This window comes from Lepidochelys kempii, chromosome 5 (assembly GCF_965140285.1).
Source record: "Lepidochelys kempii isolate rLepKem1 chromosome 5, rLepKem1.hap1, whole genome shotgun sequence".
Taxonomy (NCBI): Eukaryota; Metazoa; Chordata; order Testudines; family Cheloniidae; genus Lepidochelys; species Lepidochelys kempii.
Window position 1 is genome coordinate 28,100,268 of NC_136384.1, and position 24,201 is coordinate 28,124,468.

At 40.5% G+C, this 24,201-nt stretch overlaps 1 protein-coding gene across 2 annotated transcripts in view; it reads right to left on the bottom strand.

The window, feature by feature from the left end:
- The window catches only part of C9 (complement C9), a 30,483-nt gene extending 6,627 nt beyond the window's left edge, over positions 1–23,856 (bottom strand). For both annotated transcript variants that reach the window (XM_073343827.2, XM_073343829.2), the window contains exons 1-7: positions 23,418–23,856; positions 16,156–16,273; positions 14,151–14,298; positions 12,032–12,179; positions 8,565–8,703; positions 4,882–5,100; positions 826–1,066 (exon numbers count right to left, since the gene is read on the bottom strand). In XM_073343827.2, coding sequence (XP_073199928.2) covers positions 826–1,066; positions 4,882–5,100; positions 8,565–8,703; positions 12,032–12,179; positions 14,151–14,298; positions 16,156–16,273; positions 23,418–23,569 — 1,165 coding nt within the window. In that variant the 5' untranslated portion in view covers positions 23,570–23,856. The remainder of the gene's footprint in view (positions 1–825; positions 1,067–4,881; positions 5,101–8,564; positions 8,704–12,031; positions 12,180–14,150; positions 14,299–16,155; positions 16,274–23,417) is intronic.
- Positions 23,857–24,201: the final 345 nt, after the last annotated feature.

Here is a 24,201-nt window from a genome sequence, read left to right on the forward strand (position 1 = left end):
GGACTTCTCTGTCTCAACTCCTTGCTTATTGCCTGGGCTGACAGGGAATTTTAATGCCATAAGGGGCATGTATTTATTTGTTTGGCTTCAGAATTCGCATGAGAATTATTTTTTTGTTTATTTTAGAATGATCACTTCAATCTACCACAAAAGCCATACCTCCCAACACTGTATGTGAAGAAGGATTAAGTTACTGTTTTCCTATCTCAACCAGAGAAAAATTCCAATATTAACATTAAAGGCTGTAAAAAAGTTCCAACACAGCCAAATACAGCATCTGCATTCAGTAAGGTTCTTGATTTTACTACCAATTTAGATGTACAAAGAGATCAAATGACAAGTTACCTATGATCACAAATTGAATTTTGTAGCTCAGCTAGCATTAGGATTTGGGATCCTCTATGAACCAGACCACATGGTCACCAATCACTAGTAATATTTGAATACTGTAGTTTTTAAATAAAAGGTTTTCACGGATGACAGACTTCCATTAAGATTGTTATAAGAAGATGGCCTTAAAGTGAATGAGCCAGATTCTGATCTTATTTACACTGGTAGAATTCCCGAGTGACTCCACTGATTCCAATAAAGTGACTTTGGTGTAACTGAGATTAATGTTTGGCTCAGGATTTTAATTCTGAAAACGAATGACCAAGGCTCCTATCCTACAATGAGGTACACAACATGGTCATTCCCTTGCACGTGCATGGAGTCTCACTGACTTCAATCAGGCTCTGCACAAGGTTCTGTCTCCACATCTCATATTGCAGGATTGGGGCCTATTTGTTGATCTATTGGCTATAGGCAGAGCAATAAAATGCATACCTTTTAACTTCATGGCATAATTATCCAAAACATACAGAAGTTCGTATTTTCCTCCCACAGTCCCAGAGACAGCATAATGTGTTCCATACATTTCTAGAAATCTAAAATATTCCCCCTTGTCATATTCAGTGGGCAGATACTTCACATCTTCAAGGAAAGTATCTGTTAGCTGTACACGCTGACTTCGCATTTGGAATCTTCCCAGTTGTATTTTTCCTTTGACATGCAGAAAGGTTTGTTTCTGTACAAAAGGCACAATCAGACATGTTTTACTCAAAAGACAATGCAGAACTTTCAAATATTGTATGGGATACTCTAGCATTTTGGGACCAGGACAAACTTGTTTAGACAGAATAAGAAGTTCCCTAAAACTTCACCTAAAACTTAATCTGAAGAAGTAGCAAGAAGTTTGGATAATTTTTGGGTTTTTTTCCATTTTTGCACAACTCTCCATTTCCCAATTTCAATAAATCAGACTCGTTGTGTTCTACTGTTTTCAGATATCACGTGTGTAGGTTTGGTTTTTTTTAAACCAGATTCTCTATAAAATACTTCCCTGACTTAATTTTGTGACATACAAAAATAATTCAAGCCAGTTTGCCAGATAATGGGCCCTGTTCCTCCACCCTCAGAAGTCAATGGGAGATATGCCATTGCCTACAATGGGAAAAGGATTAGGATCTTCCTTTTTTGGAAGTGCCCTGCTACTCTTAAACTGTCAAAATGAAGGGTGTAGCTCCATTTTCAAAAACACACATCATGAAATCAAATCCAGCAGATTTCCTACTATGCAAAACAGTAAGTCATATGAGTGCCACACTCTACTCTAACTAGATGTAATACTACATACAAATCATCATTATGACTCATACATGGCTGATGTTGATGCAAACAGAAAAGCTCATATCGCAGCCCAGATTAAGGTTGGGGTATTGAATATTTCATATGCCTAAAGATAGGAGCATAAAACATGAAACAGTCTCACTTAATGGTGCAAACAAATGCATAAATCCAAAGCCTCAAGTCAACATTAAGTGAAACAAATCCACACAAAAGGACAAGACTTTCTAAAATAGGAGCCTAAAGTTAGGCCTCCCACTTATGGGGAATGTTTTCAAATGTAGGCATAGGCTCCCAAGACCCATTCCTATCTAACTATGGTACTTATATTGTCCTCATTAAAGTAGAGCCTAAATATCTCAGAATCTTCAATGTTTCTGAAGCCAATACCATTACCCTAATTTTACAGGTTTCAGAGTAGCAGCCGTGTTAGTCTGTATCTGCAAAAAGAACAGGAGTACTTGTGCCACCTTAGAGACTAACAAATTTATTTGAGCATAAGCTTTCATGAGCTACAGCTCACTTCATCGGATGCATGCAGTAGAAAATACAGTGGGGAGATTTTATATACACAGAGAACATGAAACAATGGGTGTTATCATACACACTGTAATGCGAGTGATCAGGTAAGGTGAGCTATTACCAGCAGGAGAGAAAAAAAACCTTTTGTAGTGATAATCAAGGTGGCCCATTGCCAGCAGTTGACAAGAATGTGTTAGGAACAGTGTGTGTGTGTGTGTGTGTGTGGGCAAATAAACATGGGGAAATAGTTTTACTTTGTGTAATGACACATCCACTCCCAGTCTTTACTCAAGTCTAAGGTAATTGTGTCCAGTTTGCAAATTAATTCCAATTCAGCAATCTCTCGTTGGAGTCTGTTTTGGAAGTTTTTTTGTTGAAGAATTGCCACTTCTCGGTCTGTAATCAAGTGACCAGAGAGATTGAAGTGTTCTCCGACTTTTACAGAGGACAACAAGAAACAGAGAGGCTAAATGATGCAGGAAGTCTGTAGCAGAGAAGGGAATTGAACCCAGGTCTCTGGCTAGTGCCCTATCTACTAGATAATCTATTCTCATATATAAACTAACCGCTATGCCACTAAATAATAGGCTTCATTTTCAAACATTTAGCTGCCAGGAAGTTGTCAATGGGAATTTGCTGGTTGCTTAGCACTTTTGAAAAGCTGGCTACTTATTTATGAATCCAAATATGAAGTTGGGTGCTGAATTTTAGGCTCCAATTTTTGGAAATCTTGGCCAAGCTCCACTTTACCAAATTGTATGACTGACTATGGTGCTACTTCCACTGTTGCACTAGAATGTAGATCTGACTGCCAACATGTGATATTGGGAGTAGAACTTCCACTGCTCATGAAGCACTTGGAATAAAAAGATTCTTGTCATTAGCATTCAGTAGTGTTAAGGCTTAAATATACTCCATGAGCCAACCATTAGTGACAAATGTAAGTCCTGAGACATTTGCAGACCTCATCCAAGAGAGGGCAGTGGTACACAAACACATCAACTAATAGATTACAGTGAAATACTAAGAAATGTAGCCCACTAACAGCTGAACTTACTGTCAAAAACAATGCTTAAATAGCCAAATACCTTACAGCTTTAGAGATCCTTAACCAGCTGTTCCTTTTCCAGTCACCACCCAGCTTTCCAGTCTGTATCCCATTGCCAACCCCTTTTAAAAAGTCAGGGTCTTTTTCCCCATTGACCTATTACTGCTTTTTCTCAGTGGTGTATCATTATTTTACATTATTCACTTATTCCTGGGTAAGATGAAGAAAGCAAATAAAGGTTAATTTATAAAAGGAATTTACACCTAAGTGACAGGACAGTCTCATCCACTTGTCCCCCCATCATAACACAGGGAGGCTTGTTGTCCCCTGTCTCCTTCCTTGACCACCTAAAGAGGTTTATGAGTCTGCTACTGTCTGTCAGTTAGGGGCGTTGTTCATGCTTTTAGATCTTGAGCTCCTGGGTTCAATCCCTACAGACAACCTGACTGAGGTACACCTTGCCTTTTAGTATTATTTTCATAGTGGGTCTAATCTTTTGCAAAATGTGTACTAGCCCTGCGTTTTCTATTACCTTCTTGTAACTTACTGGTTAGAAAGGGTATTTTAGGCTGAAACTTGATCCAGATTAAAATGGGTCTCACATTTATTTCTTGATATGAAATTCAAGCAGAAACAAACCCTCAGACAGGGCCAAATCTTGTGATCAGATCCTCAGCCCCATTAACTCCACTTTGTAGCACTTTGGCAGTGCAAAGCAGACTTAAAGCAAGCGTAAGAGGCCATGTGCTATAGACAGAGCAATAAAATGCATAAAGGCAATCAAGCCTTTGGTGGCTTGCGTAATGCTCTGGTGGCATAAAGCTGATGTATCTGCCACCCATCCCCATCACAGGCCTTGGCATAGTGTGTGGCCAAGGAAAGGGAGGCTTGCTGGATTGCTCTTGGACACTGGTGATCCTCAACTGCTGGAATGGACTTTGGGGGGGAGGGATAGCTCAGTGGTTTGAGCATTGGCCTGCTAAACCCAGGGTTGTGAGTTCAATCCTTGAGGGGGCCATTTAGGGATCTGGGGCAAACATTGGGGACTCGTCCCGCTTTGAGCAGGGGGTTGGACTAGATGACCTCCTGAGTTCCCTTCCAACTATGATATTCTATGATTCTATGACTCTTAGGCACCATGGCAACTGGTGCAACTTAGAATAGTCCTTTGTGACCTGTTTCCCTCTGAGATGTGCTGTGCAACAAATGGCTGGTCCTGAAGATCTGACCCTTGGGTTATTAACCTACATGCTCCATCAAGAGCACCCAAGCTTTGCCTGCCTGGGTCTTCATTGCAATTTGTTACTTAAAGGCTGTGTCTAATTTGCACACAGTGGAATAGATCACAACTGTTCACTGATAAAAATGGATCATTGCATGCTGATATCTTTGGTTTCTGGCAACATCAATCCATATTGAAGGCCAAGGTGGTGAAATAGGCTGCATTTGACCCACATTTTGGCTACTCCTGAAGTAAACTTTAATCTTTACATTGCCAACATTTTGCCAGTCCCCCCTGTATCGTGTGAGGAGGGCAACAGACATCCTGAACAGTTTGGAAGATTAATACCTGTATAGCCCAACAGTATGCGAATTTCAGATCCTATGAAATTACTACATACAATGTTTTATGCCATTGAGCTTACCCTTTCTTTGGAGTACCGGAAGATATAATTTAGACTTTCATTCCTTGAAAACTGGTAGCCAAGGGAGCTGTTTATAGATGTGGCCTGATTGTTTTCAGTAGGTGTGTATTTTACTGACATGGAAACCGAAAAATATTCTTGTTTTTCATGGTAAATCTCTTTTATCATGGTCACACGATCATAGTAGAACTCAGTTGTGAATCTTTTCTCAGCTTTTGTCTTAGGAAAAAAAGAGAATAACAGATAAAAAACCATGTATGATCTATTTAACAAAACCACAATAGCTTGAAACTTATGTAATGAACAGATACTAAAACTGCATGTTTTATTCTCATGTCATCACAAATCGTATGATAAAACAAACAATCTATATAAAACAGGTGCTGAGGAGCATATAGTAGATGAGGGTCTAGGGACTGATAGGTATAATACTAAGTCAGTTTGTATAGGATTTGGACCCAAACTTCAAGAAATAGAACAACATTAAGTCCATGGAAAACAGAAAAGTTTGTTTACATGGTTGCATTGTCATTTCAAACAAGTAAAATATTAATGAGGGCTGGTCAAAAAAGATATCCATTGAAACTGTTTTGAGATCGAAAATTGGGTTTTTGACAAAATGAAGTTTGGTTGGCTTGTTTGTTTTGCAAAAAGTCTCTTTTCCATGGAAACTTTACATTTTTTGTTGAAAAAATAAATGTCTGAAATCAAAAATATTTGGATTTGGTTGTTGTGCTGTGGTGCCTCATGGAAGCTGTAGTTTGGTTCTCCTCTATGGGCTAGGCTCCCTACCCTGGCCACATCTCCTATGATTAGGGTTGGTAGAATTTGATTTTTTTAAAATAATTTTGATGGATAATATCAATGTTTATTTTAACCATTTTTGTTATTTTTATCCACTTAAATTTCACAGTTACAGAAAATTATGGGTTTTCATCAATTTTTATCCGTTTAAATTTTCAGATTTGTGGGAAATTACTGTGGGGGGTCCATATCATTATTTAATAACAGACATGGATTTCAAAAAGCTAATGCTTTATAACTCTTAAATCACAAATAGTCAACATCACATGTCAAAATACACAAAGTAAATAGCTTTAAATCAAACTAAGATTTCAAGCAGCATTTTTCTTATGTTGCCTATTGGTAAGTTTGGATGATCATAGATGGAAATACTTTTTAGTTGGTTTGTGTACGTATGGTGAAATGGACATTTACCAACTTTTATTGATAAAAAAAATCAAACCCTTCCAAGTCTACCTATGATGCACCATGGCCAGAGACGCCCATAATGGAACAGTCTCTTCTCATCCTGAGGGGAGACTGTGGTGCATCATGGGAGTTGTAGTTTAATCAGGTAGTCTGGCCTATATAGGAAAATGGGAGCATGAGGCATGTGAACCACAACTCACATGGGGCACTCTGCCAGCATTTCCAAATGGAAAGAATTTGGTTTTCAGCTGAAAAATATGTCAAAATGTTCTGTGGAAAATTTTGATGAAAACAAAATTTTCTGTCTAATGAAAGCCCATTTTCTGACCAGCTTTAACTAGTATGTGAAACAACTATTGCTGCACTTTGGTCTTGATTTCTCTATAGAACAAGAAGAAAACTGGAGATTAGATACTTTCAGAATGTAAAGGTGAATATTTTCAAAAGTGACTAGTGATTTTGGGTGTCAATATAAGGTGCTCACTGCAGTCTGAAACACTTTAAAGCAGCCTGTCTTTTAGAAAATGCTATATAGCTCATCTATGAAAATCAGACTCCTTTAAGAGCTGTCAAGTTGGCAGCCAAATCAGTAATCACTTGAAAAACTTGGCCAAAGACTGCTGTATGGAGGGTATAATTTGGATTTTACTTTGACAACACAAGAATCTCACAGAGCTTTCATGGAGAAACCAAAATCATTTGCAGAAATGTCATGACAAGTTTCATACTGTTGCTTCAGAATTTACCATTGTGTTACATGGTTGGCATGATTTTTTTTTAATCTTTGCTCGCAGTCACTGAAAATGCCTTTTATATGTGACAAATGCTTGTCAAACTGTGATCATTTTGTAGATTCAACTATGACATGCATAATTTAATTTCATTTGGCAATTTTAATTATTTTTGCCTTTGCAGGGTATGTGTAAAAGGCAAAATTATCCAGTTTCACACGTGGCACGAATGTATCATAAAACTCTAAAAAATCAAAACAAATGGAACTCCTTCTCCCCCTCTCACCCCCAACATCTGGATCAGCTCAGCTGTTCATAAGTAAGCTAAGTTGCAGTGACTTTTCCTCCCTTTTTTCTTTTTGCTTCAGTTGGTGTAAAGTCTTCGCTATGTAAAACTGGGAAAGTGCCATTACATTTAAGGGATTATAATCTTCCATTTCCTATTAGGATGTAGATAGGAATCTTTATGGAGTCTCAACCTCAGAAATGAAGCAGAATTGCCATTTTACCTTCTTTTATCTTCGGTACCGGTCTATGGCTAATTCTGAATACCTGCTTTTAATGTTAAATAAAAATACTAATAGTATCATATTTTTTGTATTAGCAGAATATACAGGTTTGGTAACAGAGAAGTGCTACCACCATCAAAAATAAATACACATGCTGCATGGCAAGGCTTTATGGGTCAGATTTAGCTACCTTTACTTGTATTGGCACAGAGCCTTAGCTGCTATGAAGTCAATTGGATACATAAGTTATAACTGCTCAGGTACAGAAGTATTTCTCCAGGAAAAAAGTTTAACTAAAAAGTAGCTTTTAATATTTTTCAGGAATTTCTTCTTGAAGCACCCTTAGATTGCCACCAAGTGACTTCTTGCTTATGTAGACGCAGAAAACTAGGTAGCGATAGAATAGTAGTTATTTTTAGCTATAAACTGAACTGAGGCTGAGCCACCAAAGGGATTAGCATCCAAATCTCCTAGAAGGCTTTGAAAAATCTTCATCTGAATCTGCAAAGGAAAGGTGATCTAGTGGTTATGGGACTCAACCGGGGCTCAGGAGAGCTAGACTCTCTGGGAAAGTTACTTCATTTCTGTGTGCCTCAACTCCCCATCTGTAAAATGGAGATAATAATGCTCCCTTCTTCCCACCTGTTCTCTCTGTCTTGACTATTTAGAGTTTAAACTTGTTGGGGAAAGGACTGTCTTTTACTATGGACTGAGTGAGCACACTAAACTTAATGGGTAAATGGGTTACTTCTACACTTGGAGCTGGAGGTGTGATTCCCAGCTCACATACACACACTCGCTCTAGCTCTCATTGAGGCAGTGTACTAAAATAGTAGCGTAACTGTGGTAGCCTGGGTAGTGGCGAGTAGCAGCACGGGGTAGCCGCCCCCTGCACAAACCCACCAGGCCCTGTGGTACGTAGTCAGGAAGGCTAGCCCATTCTGCTGCTCCAGTTACACTACTGTTTTAGTGCACAACCTCAATGAGAGCTAGAGCGAATGTGTGTGCAGGAGCTGGGAATCACACCTCCAGCTCCAAGTGTAGAAGCCACCTTAGTTGAGACCCCTAGGAACTACCATTAATACAAATAATAAATTCTGTTCTCTTCTGAATTCTGCCAAAATCTTACTACAGAAGATTTTTTAATGCCTGATTTAAGAGAGAGTTTTGACATCCTGTTGGAAAACTTAATCTCAGTCAACCTTCTCCTAATTTTTACACAGAGACATACATCGTAGTTGAGAAAAGCAACGTTCCATGGCTTGCGGTAATAGGTCCTGGTATTCCCATCACGCACTCGGTCACAAACACCATTAAAATACTCATTTTCAAATGGGCTTGCCATTGGCTGCATCCCTAGAATGTTGATTCTAGAAGGAAAATAAAGTAACGTGTTAAACTTCAAAAAGATGGTGTTAGCACCTTTAGCCTGTAGACAGTGGTATTATGACCTAGAAAAGCCAAACATGAAAATTACATATGACAACCAACAAAAAACTGAATCCTGCTGGAATTTAAAAGCTGGAGTTCCTGTTGGTTCAGCAATGATATTAAAGATCCCATGAGACTTTTCACAAGAGTGAGGGTTTGCCATATTATTTTGCCCTGAGCCAATGTATTGCCATAGTTCATCTCAAAAGTTACTGGATTCAATGGTGCTACAAGTGTACCATGCGTTTTGCAGGTTACATTTGTTTATAAAGATTGTTAAGGGTGCCCAGGAGCTTGGGTTGGAAACTCCAATGGTATAAATCAAAGGACTAAGTAGGAAGCAGCATGTCCTAATGGATAGGGCACTGCATTAGGACTCAGGAGAGCAGCTGGGATGCTCAGTGACACTAGGCAAGTTACCTCTTGGGGCCTTAGTTTTCCCATCTGTAAAATGGGGATAATGATATGTCCTTTGTAAAGCACTTTGAGGTCTGTGGATGAAAAGTGGAGGAGTGAAAGAGTGATTGGTATTATTAATAAAAATGAAACACAATGGGATCCTTTGAATGAAAGGAACCCTATAATAAAGACCTATTTCTTCTCCAATAACTATTCATAGCTAGCAATCTTTATGGGATCAAAATTAAGATATATTTTTCCCAATACACTTTTATCAGATTGTTTCTAAATACTCAATATTATATTGTATATTACTATATTTTGCAATATCAAATGTGTACAGAAGCCACCCAGCCTTCAGAAAGAATACACAACTAATTTTATCCTAGACTCTGCTCAGGAAGAACAACGAGGAGTCCTTGTGGCACCTTTAGAGACTAATGAATTTATTTGGGCATAAGCTTTCGTGGGCTAGGAGCGATGAAGTGGGTTCTAGCTCATGAAAGCTTATGCCCAAATAAATTCGTTAGTCTCTAAGGTGCCACAAGGACTCCTCGCTGTTTTTGCTGATACAGACTAACACGGCTACCACGCTGAAACCTACTCAGGAAGAATTAGAGCTTGGGCACTACAATGGCCTGGATCGGAGGAAAGGCAATTAAAATAATAGCAAACACAGGAAAGTTAACAGATTCATCTTCCAGTTTCATAGATCTGGTGATGATGTGAGATACAACAAGTGTACAAAGAAGATACACCTAAAGTCACTCCTTCCTGTGCGTTCTCACACTGGGATTTGCCTTTCCTTGTCTGTCTTCTAGATTGGAAGCTCTGGAGCAGAGGCTGTCACAATATTTGTGTCCTGTACAGCACCATGCACACTGTTGACCTTAGCAAATAGCTATCATTCAACAGAACAATGAACATCGCTATTATACATCTAAACAATATTTTCCTTATAGTAAAGCTAGCTAATTGTAACAACACTAAAAGACTTTAAAGTGCCTAGCACATTTATAACGTTTGCTTATTTTTCTGTTATAAAGGTCTTCATTTATCCATTTTAGATGGTCTTAGATAGAGATGATGTGGAAAGGCTATAATATTCAGTTGAACACTAGGTGGAGCTGCAACATGCTGATATTTGTGTGTGTGCCAGTTTATGCTGCTGATTTCCAGTTTGAGTTGTAGATAAATTACAGGCCCTTCCCCACCTGTCCATGAAACCCCAAAACAAAAGAGAACAACTCCCCAAACCAATAAGCAAATCTAACAAGCCAACAAACCTCCAACTACGTGGAGGATGGGAAAGGAAAGGTAAATCTATACAAAGAAAAGAAGATGAAAAAGGCTGCTGTAACCAATGGAGCTCTGGGGATTCTGTGGTTCATAGGATGTTAACAAACAAACAAAAACTATAAACATGTTCCTTATATCCCCTGTCTGTGAGGTAGTAACAATAGTAATGGAGGGTATGATTGCTATAGATCAGATATTTTTTCATCAAAAGTCTGCGATATATTTTCTCATTTTTCAGATATTTCTTTAGTATGATGATGATGGGGAAAGATTGTTTGAGAAGCTGCTCTAAGTACAATAGTGAACTATACCTCCTCCCCCCATCCCACCACCAATGCAGTTACCTAATATATAAAGGTTTGAGAAATGTAATTATGGATGCCTTGCTAAACCCCAGCCATTTCTAGATTGGGCAGGTGGGGAGGGCTGGAGAGGCGGAGTCTCAACATGGTATCCATCCACCTCAGGCAACCTCCTGGGCACTACTCCTACAGATCTGGTTACAGAACCCAGCACCAGCGGCATGGCCATTTTGTAAGGCCCATAATGACCAAACCTTACATGCTTTGGAAAACACTGCACAATATAGAGCAGGGGTAGTCAATTATTTTTTTGTCAAGGTCCAAATTTCTTGGTCAAGGTATAGTTAAGGCTCAGACTCCAAAGAAAACAATAATAATAAAAAAAGATAAGTACATGGGCGGTGTGGGCATCCCCTGCATGGTGAAGCTAGCCCCCTGCCCTGCCTCTTCCACCCAAGGCCCCGCCCCACCCCTTCCAGTCCCCCTGCTCTTGCTGTCTTGCCCACAAACGCAGCCCTGAACCCTGACCTGCCAGCATCTGGAGGAGCCCTGGCCAGCCCACTTGTGCCTGGAGGAGCCCGGAGGAGCCCTGGCCAGCCCTCTGGGGCCGAGCTGTGAGCCTGGGCCACCCAGAGGTGCTCTGAACCCTGCCCAGAGGCTGCTGCGGGAATCATTAGCAGAGGTTTGGGGAGCTCAGCCTCCATTACTCACTGCCCACGAATATATAAATAAAAAGATTTTGGGATCTGATGGTCCAGATATGGCCCACGGTCTGCCTATCAACTACCCCGGTATAGAGCTTGTGCTTGGAGGAATATGAATATAGCCACAGTAGTGGGGCTTAGTCAAGAGGTTGCTGGAAAGTGGTGGCCACCTGCTGGAGTGGGGATGGGAAAGAGGAGATTCTCTGGTCATTCTCCAGGAAGAGCTGCCCAAATCGGATGATGTTGGTGCCTCCTTTTGTAAGACATTTAAAATATCTTCAGCTGCCTTCCCTGAAACAAAGGCGGGTTAATATAACAGCAGCAACACATGGCACTTACAGTGCTTTTTGCCTGATCTCAGGGCGATATTAAGCATTATTAACCCCAGATGAGTAAAAGGAAACAGAGGTTAAGCATTTTGCCCAAGGTCACAGAACAGGCTAGTAGATCGTGAATAGAATCTTGGGGCTTCATCATCTGGCCCATGTCTCCTAACTTTGTCTAGTGCCATATATATACTGAACCAGGGTGTCTCCCTTTAATTATGACTTTTCATTGAATACCCTTGTCCAGCAGTCCTTCCAATCTCTGACACTTCAATGTCCGGGTTACGACATGGTGATTTTGGATCTCTCTCACAGTCACTTTCATCAGAAGAGTCTCCACAGTCATTGTCCACATTACATACAAGCATCCTCTTTATACAACGACCTAAGCAAAGAATGAAGAACTGAATATTTCTAATCCTTTTTTAACATTGGGTTTACATCAGAAAAACAAATATTCCTTACTGGAATCTTCCTCTTAGAAGGTGTATTTTCATTTCAGCCAGAGAGTGGTAAAAACCTAATCCCTTGCTCCTCTAAGTGAGAAAAAAAAACCCCTTTAAATTTTCCAATTATTTTTAATGGAATGGCACAGAAAATTAAATGGCAGAAGAATTTCTGACATTCATAGAGAATTATCGTGGTTTGATTTACTTTTAGATTATTCTTTAATGTCTAGATGTGGGGTATTTTTCTGTGAAGTATAAGAATGTGGGAAAACATTAGTTCTTATAGGCTAGTGTCAGCAAAATCATATTTTTGAGTTGCTTTAATGGTCAGTGTATCATAGAATCATTGAATATCAGGGTTGGAAGGGACCTCAGGAGTTCATCTAGTCCAACCCCCTGCTCAAAGCAGAGCCAATCCCCAACTAAATCATCCCAGCAAGGGCTTTGTCAAGCCTGACCTTGAAAACCTCTAAGGAAGGAGATTCCACCACCTCCCTAGGTAACCCATTCCAGTGCTTCACCACCCTCCTAGTGAAAAAGTTTTTCCTAACATGCAACCTAAACCTCCCCCGCTGCACCTTGAGACCATTACTCCTTGTTCTGTCATCTGGTACCACTGAGAACAGTCTAGAACCATCCTCTTTGAAACCCCCTTTCAGGTAGTTGAAAGCAGCTATCAAATCCCCCCCTCATTCTTCTCTTCTGCAGACTAAACAATCCCAGTTCCCTCAGCCTCTCCTCATAAGTCATGTGTTCCAACCCCCTAATCATTTTTGTTGCCCTCCGCTGGATGTTTTCCAATTTTTCCACATCCTTCCTGTAGTGTGGGGCCCAAAACTGGACACAGTACTCCAGATGAGGCCTCACCAATGTCGAATACAGGGGAACGATCACGTCCCTCGATCTGCTGGCAATTCTCCTACTTATAGAGCCCAAAATGCCGTTAGCCTTCTTGGCAACAAGGGCACACTGTTGACTCATATCCAGCTTCTCATCCACTGTAATCCCCAGGTCCTTTTCTGCAGAACTGCGGCTTAGCCAATAGGTCCCCAGCCTGTAGCAATGCCTGGGATTCTTCCATCCTAAGTGGAGGATGGAAGAATTGTTCTTGTTGAACCTCATCAAATTTCTTTTGGCCAAATCCTCTAATTTGTCTAGGTCCCTCTGTATCCTATCCCTACCCTCCAGCGTATCTACCTCTCCTCCCAGTTTAGTGTCATCTACAAACTTGCTGAGGGTGCAATCCACACCATCCTCCAGATCATTAATGAAGATATTGAACAAAACTGGCCCCAGGACCGACCCTTGGGGCACTCCACTTGATACCAGCTGCCAACTAGACATGGAACCATTGATCACTACCCGTTGAGTTTGACAATCTAGCCAGCTTTCTATCCACCTTATAGTCCACTTTATACTCCTTATGTCTGGGAGGATGTAGCATATACTTGAAATAATCTGTGTTTTTATTGTGACATAAACAAGGGGAGAAATCCTGACCCACATTAAAGTCATTGGGAGTTTTGCCATTAACGTCAATGAAGTGAAGATTTCACCTCAGTGTTTTTGTGAAGATTAATTGTTTCTACATGATATTAAATTCAGCCCTGACATAAGAAGATGCAGTCTATTGATGTCAATTAGCTAGCCTGTAAAGTGCTAGCTAAGGTCTATATAGTATTACTAAAATATGCCTTGGGAGGATTGATGTGTCAAATCCCCTATGCAAAATAAAGTCATAGAGTTTTGTAATTTTACCTGTATTCTAAGAGGGTTTGAACCTAGATCTCCAGAGATAGCCGGAACTGCTGAAGTCACCTGGACTTCCCCACTTAAATGTCTTGTTTCTCACTGATTTTTCATAAAGCATAAACAAAAGAGATTCAGATTGTGAAAGCAACACCTACCTGAGTCACATCTAAAGTCAGCTCCACAATCGATTTCTTGCTCTTCTGGACAGGCTGTGCTGGTTTTACAGCTTTGTGTGTCTCCCAATGGTTCCAGGCACTGTTTCCCACGAAACTGTCCAAATTGCTGAACACTTCTAGAGCGAAACTACAAAGATATATAATAATAATTAGATTTTCTCAAAGAAAAGCAAGACAAAAATCACAATATAATTGGAAATTTCCCCCTCAAAATTTCATCCAAGTTAGAAATTTTTTCACAAGCTGATTGGTTGAAAACCAGGAAAAATATTTGGTGGAAATTTTATCAATATGTTTCCCTTTTTTGTCCCTTAATCTCGAAGTTGGAAATTTTGTCAACATTTAGAAATTGAAAACATTTTGATTAGCCCTAATAATAATAAAACAATAATAATATTTTGCACGTGTGCAGCATTTTTGCAGCATCTCAAAACAGGGTACAAATCACATCTTAGCAGTGTTTCCCCCTCTTTTTTTTCTTAAAGCACAGAAATGGACATTGAGGAACAGATAGGAATGACTTTCCTAATGTCACACAGCAACTTGTTCAGAGAGACAGAACAGAACTCAGGTCTCCTTATTAGAGATGGATGAAATTTTTCAGACTAAACTTTTTTTTGACAAAAAAATGCAGATTTGGGTTGACTGAAACATTTTGCTAATTTGTGTTAATTTTAAAAAAACAAACATGGAATTTTTTTTTGACAAACCAAACTAGTTTGTCAAAAAACTCAAAAAAAACCCTCAAAAAAAAAAAAAAGATGATTTTGGGTCGACCCCAACCACAATTTTTGGTTTTAGCCAGAAAATGGAAAAATATATTATTCACATAGCTCTACTCTTGATTCTCATTCTTCTGTTTCTCCACTAAATAATGCTTTCTCTCATTTATATTCGTAGGTTACACTGAGAACAGTCTAAGTAGTATATTTTATTAAAAATAATATTTCAAATTATGGCCAGATTCTCAGCTAATGCCAATCAGCATAACTTCATAAACTTCAGTGAAGCTATGGTGATTTACATTACTGAGGACTGGGAAGACTGCAGATACTTTTGTGGGAATCTTTCATGAATACCAAATTCTGAGGAACAGCTTGGTGTAGCTCAAAATCTTGTAGCTTCCACCAACAGAAATTCATCCAATAAAAGATATTACCTCCCCTATTTTGTCTCTCTCAAATTCTTATGGAGCAAGTAAAAATTTCATATTTTATTTGCATTTTAGTCTTCATACTAAACTGGCCTCATAGTTAGTATTTTATTTACTTGGAACCCAGGTTTTTTCGACAAAGGAAGTCCCCAAATTATACACAAACACAAGACGAGGTTTAGGAGAACTTACCTTTTGTTCATTAATTCCAGACCTACGTCCCTCACATATTGTGACTGCAAATAAATTAGCAAAGATTCTATGTCTGAAGGGCTTTGTTAAGAGCTGGATGCAGCATACGAAAAATACCTTTATGGAACCTACTGCTTATGTACAATCTCACACATTCCTGTGTGCCAGTAGGTGGCACTCGTAACTAATTCTTCGCATGTATATATAAACAGATCTATAGCTGTGGCACTAGTCACAAAAGGCTTATGTGGTGTTTTTTGTTACCATGAAAAATGACAAAAACTAAAAAGTTTTCATAAAAAAAATCATTTTAAAAAAACTTTCTTCAAAAAATGAAAACGGAAAAGCCTGGCTATCAGTAAATTTTTGGGGTTTTTTTGTTGTTGAGTTTTTGACGAAAACCGGAAAAAAAAAAATCAAACTTTGATGTTTCCTGAAAAAATTTCTGTTTTGCCAACAAATCCCTTTTAGAGAGCAGTCTGCTCTTGGGTATAAAACAGTTGAGGATACCCGTGAATCATAACATCAGAATATTGAGGAGGAGTTTAGCACTCTTCACTATAATGGAGGACTTCTAAGTGTAAATGTCAATAATTACCTGTGTCATTTTAAAATAAAAACACTACACCTAGAGCTTACCCTTTGATTTGAGCAAGGGTCACATGGTCCCCATTCACTCCAGTGGGTCAGTTTACAGTCTATTGGAGACTGACCATTAGGTTCTCTTGTCCTCCTATGCAAAACTTTCTTTGAAGAGCTATCAAACAAAACATTTAAAAAACAGTATCAGTTGGCTAAAATCAAGTACAGGTTTTAAAACATTGGTTAATGGTTTAAAAACAAAATGTCCTTTAGCTACGTCCTGGTTCACTTGCACAGCAGTCGTTGACATTTGGCTATAGAAACAGCCTCATTCTCAAACACTTCACCAGGTTAAAAGGGGAAACTAGAGGACATTTTACTTTTTACAAATATTTAAAGTCAAAGAACAGTTAATGAACCAACAATTCTTTTTCTTTCCTGTATGCACCAAGATTTAGTCTTTGTGTAGATCACGTTAAGCTGCAAGTCAGCTAAGGTAGTGAAATAACGGCTCACAACCAGCCCAAGGATTGCGTATAAACTCCAAGATTTGGTAAAATCAGAATTAAAGACCGATGTGTTCAAATGTGACTGATGATTTTGGTGCCCAGCTTGAAATACCATAAAAGGACTGAGTGTTCAGGGCGTGGGTGCTCAACAATTTCTGAAAAATCCAGCTCCTTCAAGGGGTCTCAAGTTTGACACCAAAAATGGATGCACCCAGAATCACTGGTCACTTTCCAAAATTTGGACCAATATTTTTAAGATTACCTTACCTGACTTACTATCAACTCTTAGTTCATCTTTCTAGTTCTCATCCATTATAGCAGTGTTTCCCAAACTTGGGACGCCACTTGTTCAGGGAAAGCCCCTGGCGGGTCGGTCCGGTTTGTTTACCTGCCGCATCTGCAGGTTCAGCCGATTGCGGCTCCCACTGGCCACGGTTCGCTGTGCCCAGCCAATAGGGGCTGACGAAACCAGTGGCCAGTACGTCCCTCGGCCTGCGTTCCTTCCCGCAGCCCCCATTGGCTGGGCTCAGCGAACTGCGGCTAGTGGGAGCTGCGATCAGCTGAACCGGCGCATGCGGCAGGTAAACAAACAGGCCCGGCCCGCCAGAGGCTTTCCCTGAACAAGCAGGGTCCCAAGTTTGGGAAACACTGCTTTATATGATCCGTCTACAGACACAGAAAGTGAACATTATCTTACAAATATTTGGGGCTTAAATTGACCTGACAGTAACTCTTCAACCTTTAATCCTAAACAGCTCTGGGATGCAGTGTAACCCTTTGGAGGGCCAACTCACCTTGGCTGGCTCTAGAGATGCTTCCAGTTCCCTTTCAAACCAGTGTACAGCTCTTCTCCCCACAGTCTAGAACCCAGGCCTAAAGAGCTACCAAGCAGCTGGCATCTCCAGGCTACCACCCAGTAGCAGCTGTAACCATCTTGTGTGCCACTTACTGTGACCTGCTGTGGACAGAGACTATGGGAAGTTCCATCTCAAGGGTTTGACAGGCAGCGGCCTCAAGGCTCCTGATTGGCTCCCTGCCCTGTATAAACTCACAGGGAATTCCAGGAAGCATCCGGGCAACAGTATGGATCTTCTGTAGCTGCCACAACCATTCCTGCTTTCTTGTTTCTGACTTTGACCTCAGCTTGATTTGGACTTTGCCTCTTGACCCTTGGTATTGACCCTTGCCTGGAACTTGACTACGAGTTCTTCTGCTACTCCTAACCTCAGGTTTGCCCCAGGTCTGACCTTTGGCCCTGACTGCCCTTGTTGGGATCCTGACACTGGGTCAGCCATGATCAAAATGTATGCCAGCCAGCCACTCCCCTGCCTCCCTCTTCAAAATGATTCTCACCCCAAAACCTCTGGGCCCCAAACTTGGGTCTACTGGTAAATAGGTCTTTGGCTGAGGCGGAGAATGATTTAAATAGGCGGGACTCTAGAATAATTTGAAAGCTGAAAGCAGCTATGTGCACACAGATGGAGTACACTGAAGTTTTCTCTATGTCAAGCTCTGCTTGGGGCCGTGGAGTTGGTGACAGGGAGACAGTTGCACCATCCTGGTTCTGCACCCCAGTTCCAGCATGCACTATCATGCACTGCAGCCATACAGTCCTTAAAGGGGCACATATCTGTGTAGTATTGGTATAGAGACAGAGCTCCACCACGCCCTCTATGCTGGGTGTTGGGGACAGAAAACAGCAGATGGCTTTGAGGAGTTCACCTCTTCCGGAAAAGTTTTCTACTGGTGAGTTACAGCCAGAATCTGTTCCTGTTGCTATTTGTATTTCTACGGTGTTTTTCATCCCAAAGCACTCTACAAACTGATATGCAAAGTATGTGTATATCTCTCAGTGATGGATGGGACTGGGCAGTGGATATGGACTTCAGGCTAAGGATATAATATTTATTTTTAAAGTTACTGAGCAATCTCAAGAGGTGATCCTGTCATGCATACCTTGTGCTACAGCTACCATCCTTCCCAATGTTCCTGATGCCTAGTTACCTTTAGTTATCTCCTATTGTAAACCTTATAGGAAAGCCCAATCCACTAGAGCATCGTAATAAGCAATAAACAGAATAAGCAATGGATTTTTTTCTCTTCTCTCACATTCATCATTTTTGCAGGTGACTGGTTGGCCTGCTTACTCCTTCCTGGACCTCCAGAGATAACTGCTTGGCCTGCTCCTCCTGCCTGACACACTTATGGAGATCTCCATTTCCTAGAGCGTAAGGATCATTGTACTTATTTGGCATTGGGCATGATTTGGGAAAGGAGAGTCCCTAAAGAGGGGAGTGGGCCAGCTATCAGGGCACTAGGTACTAGTATCAGGGCACTAGAGGCCAGATTTCCAAAAGCGGTTTAGGCATCTACAGATGCAGATAGAAGCCTAATAAGATTTTTCAAAAGCATCTAGATGCCTAACTCCTATTGGATTTCAAATTCTACTAAGTGACTGGCTGCTTCTTTAGTCATATAAATACCTTTGGGAATCTGCCCCCAGAGATACTGAAAAGGGTATCCACTGCTACAATGATCAACACCCCTCTTCCACAACACCTTTCAAGATCCATGGCTCTACACATGCCTAGCACAACATGTGGTGTACCTCATCCAGTGCATCAAATGCCCCAACAGCAACAACATGGGTAAAACTAGACCACCACCAGGCTCTTGAATGAACTCACACAGAAAAATGATAAGACAAAGACACTCTATTACTCATGAACAAACTTTTTTCACAAAGCAATCACTCCATAGCTGACCTCTTAGTCCTCATACTCAAAGGAAATCTGCAAAACACTTCAAAAGACAAGGCTGGGAGCTTAAATTCATAACCCTGCTAGACATGAAAAATCTTGGACTCAATAGACTAGAGACACTGGTTTTATGTCTCAATCTGTAACCCAAATCTACTTTGTCCTAAGAGTGCAGAGGTGTTAATTACCCACTTCATTTTGAACAGTTTCTTGAAACTCTTTGTGCTATAACAGTCTATTCCACCTTGTATTTAGCTGGTACTTACCTTTTCCAGACCCGAAGAAGAGCTCCGAATCTTACCTCATTCACCAACAGTATATTACTTCACCCGCCTGGTCTCTCTTTTATTGTCTGTCCAAGTTAGGTACTCTATCCCTTCATCATGTAGCATAGAGTTCCCATGGTTTGCTAGAAACTTGTTCTGACAAATGTAGGAATTTTGGCAATAATTTTATAATTCACATGCATACGTCAGTTTTCCTCTGTACTTTGCATTCCTACGTACTGAGAATGTACAGACAGTAGGGATGAGGTATTTGATTCATTTAACAGCCTGGTTAGAAACCAGAGTCATTAACAAACTGACTAGAGTCTACACATGTGAGTGGAAGATCCAGATTAGAGACAATGGAAACCCCAATGGCCAGGACATTCACACCTAGCAACTAACAGCCCAGAGATTCCCCTACCTGTCTGCAGGGAAACAGAGCAAAGGCCCCAGACTGGAGAACAAAGGGAAAAGGCGTCAGGTGGCTGTGTTAAGAACTGAGCTCATAAAGACACAGGGCTGTCACTGAGAGACAAAAGGGACAGAGGCAGAGAAAGGAAGCAAAGAGATTCTGTAGCAGTTGTGACTTTATGCCAACCTAAAGACTTCTAGATGCTGCATGCCAGGTGACTAGTAAATTGCTGCCTTGTTTTGAAAAGGCTGCCTGGTGTCACTGCAAATACTTACAGAGAGTATTGTATGCTGAAGAGATATCATACAAGTCTCTCACAGGAGTCTGGTTTAGCTGGATTAAGTGCAGGGAGTCACAGAGAGCGACAGAGATTGTTGGTGCCCAAAGGCCCCGTTTCACGTCCTTGCCGCTGAGGATTTGTGTGGTTCCTCAGGATCCAGTACACTAAAAGGAGTCACTCTAAAGGGACTAGTTACAGGCTGGGGCATAGATCAGACACAGATGCCTTGAGTTTTCAGGGGTGTGTGAGAGTGTGTGTGTGTACTTAAATATAAAGAATTTGTTGCAAATGATCTCATGATCTCTAAAGCACCAGTGCTTGGTTTGCAGCCGTTGTCTCTATACGCAGGAGAGTTATTAGCTTGTTCTTTGCTACATCCTAAAGAATGATGGCTTCAAAAGAAGACTGACCCATGTTCCATGTCCCTCTGATAGGCCTGAGTGACAGCTGTGTGAAAAGTGTTTTAAATTAAGTCATTTAAAATGGAGGAGATTAGGAAAAATGACATGCTTGTCATCTATTAAACTCAGGGAAATAGTTCTACTTACTAACACAAACAGAGCTGAGTCAGGAGATTTAATGCACCTAGTTTGAACAGGAAGGAGTTGAAAGCAGCTCAGCCATCAAGAATGCTGCTGAGTATGACAGCAGGGAGCAAGGACTTCAAAGACAAATGCTGCATTCAGTATGCCCTATAATTTCTGCTCAGAAGGGAGCACCCAGCTGGCTGCTTCATTCTCCAAAGTGAGTTTTGTACTTTGAAAAAGTGGCTCACATGAATGTGCCCAAACCCCTGAAACTCAGAACATCCCTGAACCCTGGAGGAGTTGGGCTCCACATCAAAGCATTGCCTCTGAGGCCCATGAATGGATATACTCAAGATCAGTGTATCTGTTAATCAAGGATCTTGCATATTGAGCTGTCCCTGAATGAAGAAATAGAAAAACAGAGAGCCTTGGCTAGCTGACAATAAACTATTGACATTTCAGCAGTCTGGGGGGAGAGGAGAGTGCTCTTGGGAGGGCTGGGAGAATTTCCCAATCTACACAGAAACTGGATTGCACTTTTCCTGTGGTCTTGTTGCATAACACTGGCCGAACTCACAGTGATGTGCGAGAAATACACCTGGTTTATTGGCCAACACTGTAATTTGTTAAATCATAAGATGGGGCCATCTTCATAAATAGTTATCAAATTGATGAATTCAAGCAAGGGAGTTGGCTTGATGGTTGAGTTAGAGCAAGCTGCAGGCATCAAGAGGATCGGCGTTTGAGACCCAAGAAGGCTTCTCATCTGTGTACAGTACTGGTAATCTCACCTCTCAATAGATAATGTCAGCATTTCCAGAGAAGAGCAACAAAAATGATGAAGGGCGTCAAAAACTTATAGGGAAAGAGAGAAGATTCGGATTGTTCACGATAGGAAGGAGACAAATTAGAGGGACATGATAGAAGTTTAAACAAGGTAGATAAGAAGGGGACTGGAATTGAAAAGGTGGGAAATTCAAAGCCAAGAGGACATTCTTTTCATACAAACACATAACTAAATCATAGAACTCATGAGGCCAACCCCTCTCCCGCTTTACCTGTGTCTTCCATCCCTTTGAAACTTAAGGCTATCCAGAGTTATTGTTCATAAACTTTTTAGAAGGGATGTTAAACCTCATACTTCAGGATTTAAGCCTCTTTTAGGAAGTCAGCATGAAAGCTACTATGGGAACAAATTATCCCTAGAGCTGAGCAAATGACAACTTCTTCACTTTGAGGCCAAAACAAAAAACAAAAAAAAAATCCAGTTAGATTTGAACCAAGACAATTTTCAAAAATTTTTCTGATGACTAACCCCCCCCACCACCAAAACCCTAAAAATAGTTTGCTTCAAATTGACCAAAATGTTTGTCTACTCTAAATTAGACTTTTTCCATTTCAGTTCAGTCATTTCAGGAGTTACACCCTGGGTGTGTGCGCTTTATTTTTTAATTGGCCAAATTTGAAATCAAAACATTGACTCAATGTTTTGTTTAGACTTTTCAGGTCAAAACAATTTTTTTCTCTGTCAACTGAAACTATTCAGGTCAAGTTCACCTCAGTTTCTGACTGCCTCCCCCCACCTCCCCAAAAAAGCCTTTTTTTGGGGGGGGAATGGGGACGACAAAAACACTTCATTAAAAAAAAAGTTTCCTCAGCTTTAGTTATCCCATTTCTGACAACCTCAGGGGTTTTATACCTTCCTCCAAAGCATCTGGTATTCACCACTGTCAAAGACAAGGTACTGGACTAGATGGCTCTTGGATCTGATCCAGTTTGGTAATTCCGACAATCTCATTTTAGGAGCACTGAGCTGGCAGGACTCTGCTGCTGGAGTTGAAATGTGCCTTTTTGCATATCTTTATGGAGACACCATATAACTAGCACCACTCTTAAGAGAGTTGGTCACTATTACATGGTACTGATGCACTATTAATAAGGTCTGGCTTGAGAGAATGGAGTATAGACTAGGAGCTTTGAAATATCAGTAATCTGTATTGCCATCACTAGAAAAATGAAAATCTCTCAGGGAGAAATTAGAAAAGGAGTACTTGTGGCACCTTAGAGACTAACAAATTTATTTGAGCATGAGCTTTCATGAGCTACAGCTCACTGCATCCAATGAAGTGAACTGTAGCTCACGAAAGCTTCTGCTCAAATAAATTTGTTAGTCTCTAAGGTGCCACAAGTACTCCTTTTCTTTTTGCAAATACAGACTAACACAGCTGCTACTCTGAAACCTGTCAGGGAGAAATGTGTCAGGCAAAACAAGCAACAGTCCAGATTATACTTTAGTACTGTATTTATCATAAACAGCTAAAATAATGGTCTCCATACAGTATATAATCATTGCTGTCTTTAGCCATGTATGCTTGATCATGCCCTACAGATGCAATATAAAATCCAAGGAATCTGAAACTGATACTACCAGGTGGCATTTAAAAAAAGGGTTACAAGAATAAGGCAGCCCTGTAGATGAATGCACACATTTTACTGTCTGTTCTGGGAAAAACAAAATCTAGTACAAAGCTGCTGATACAAATTAAAAAATGAAAGGAATTACCTTCTCATCTCTCCTGAAACCAAGGTGGTTGCTTCTAAAATACATAGCGCACATGTAAGTTGCAGGATAGCATGCATGCTTTTAGCTTTTTTAGCTGGATGGAAGAAACTGCTGGGACTGAATTTGGAGTCTTTATTTGTTCCCTGTGTCATTTCTTACTAGAGGCACAAAGGCAACGCCCACAGAGCATGCCAGTGATAGGCCATAGCTAATGTTGACTTATGGTACATGCTCTAGAGTTCACTGAAAGCATGGTGGGAAAGTAAGTCTGTATGAATATTCAAGTTGTCTTTTGTTGCAGTATTTCCCCAGCAGAGATTGAGATTCTTCCCCTTTTGACCAACCAGGTAGGGAATAGAGCCCTTCTATTGAACTAGAAGACACTTAAATGCATATAACTCTCCATTGGAGAATACTGCAAAAGGAATACCAACAATTCAGAAATTGTCTATGTTTAGGGAATCATTATGTGGAGGCTTGGAGGTGTGGGATGGGGGAGATTTTTTTGCAAGCCCAAAGGATTTATACCTACTCAGACTTTAAGGGAAGCAGGGACCATTGTGATCATCCAGCTTGAACTCCCACACATTGCAGGGCAGAGTACCTTACTCACCCACTCCTTTAACAGAGCTCTAACCTCTGGCTGGGTTACTGAAGTCTTCAAATCCTGATTTAAAGACTTCACCATTTACACTAGTTTAGTAATTCAGTAGCACAATAAGGTTGAGTCAGCTGTTCTGGCCTTCAGTCCTCCTGTCATGAAGGACCTGTTTATCTAAAAGGA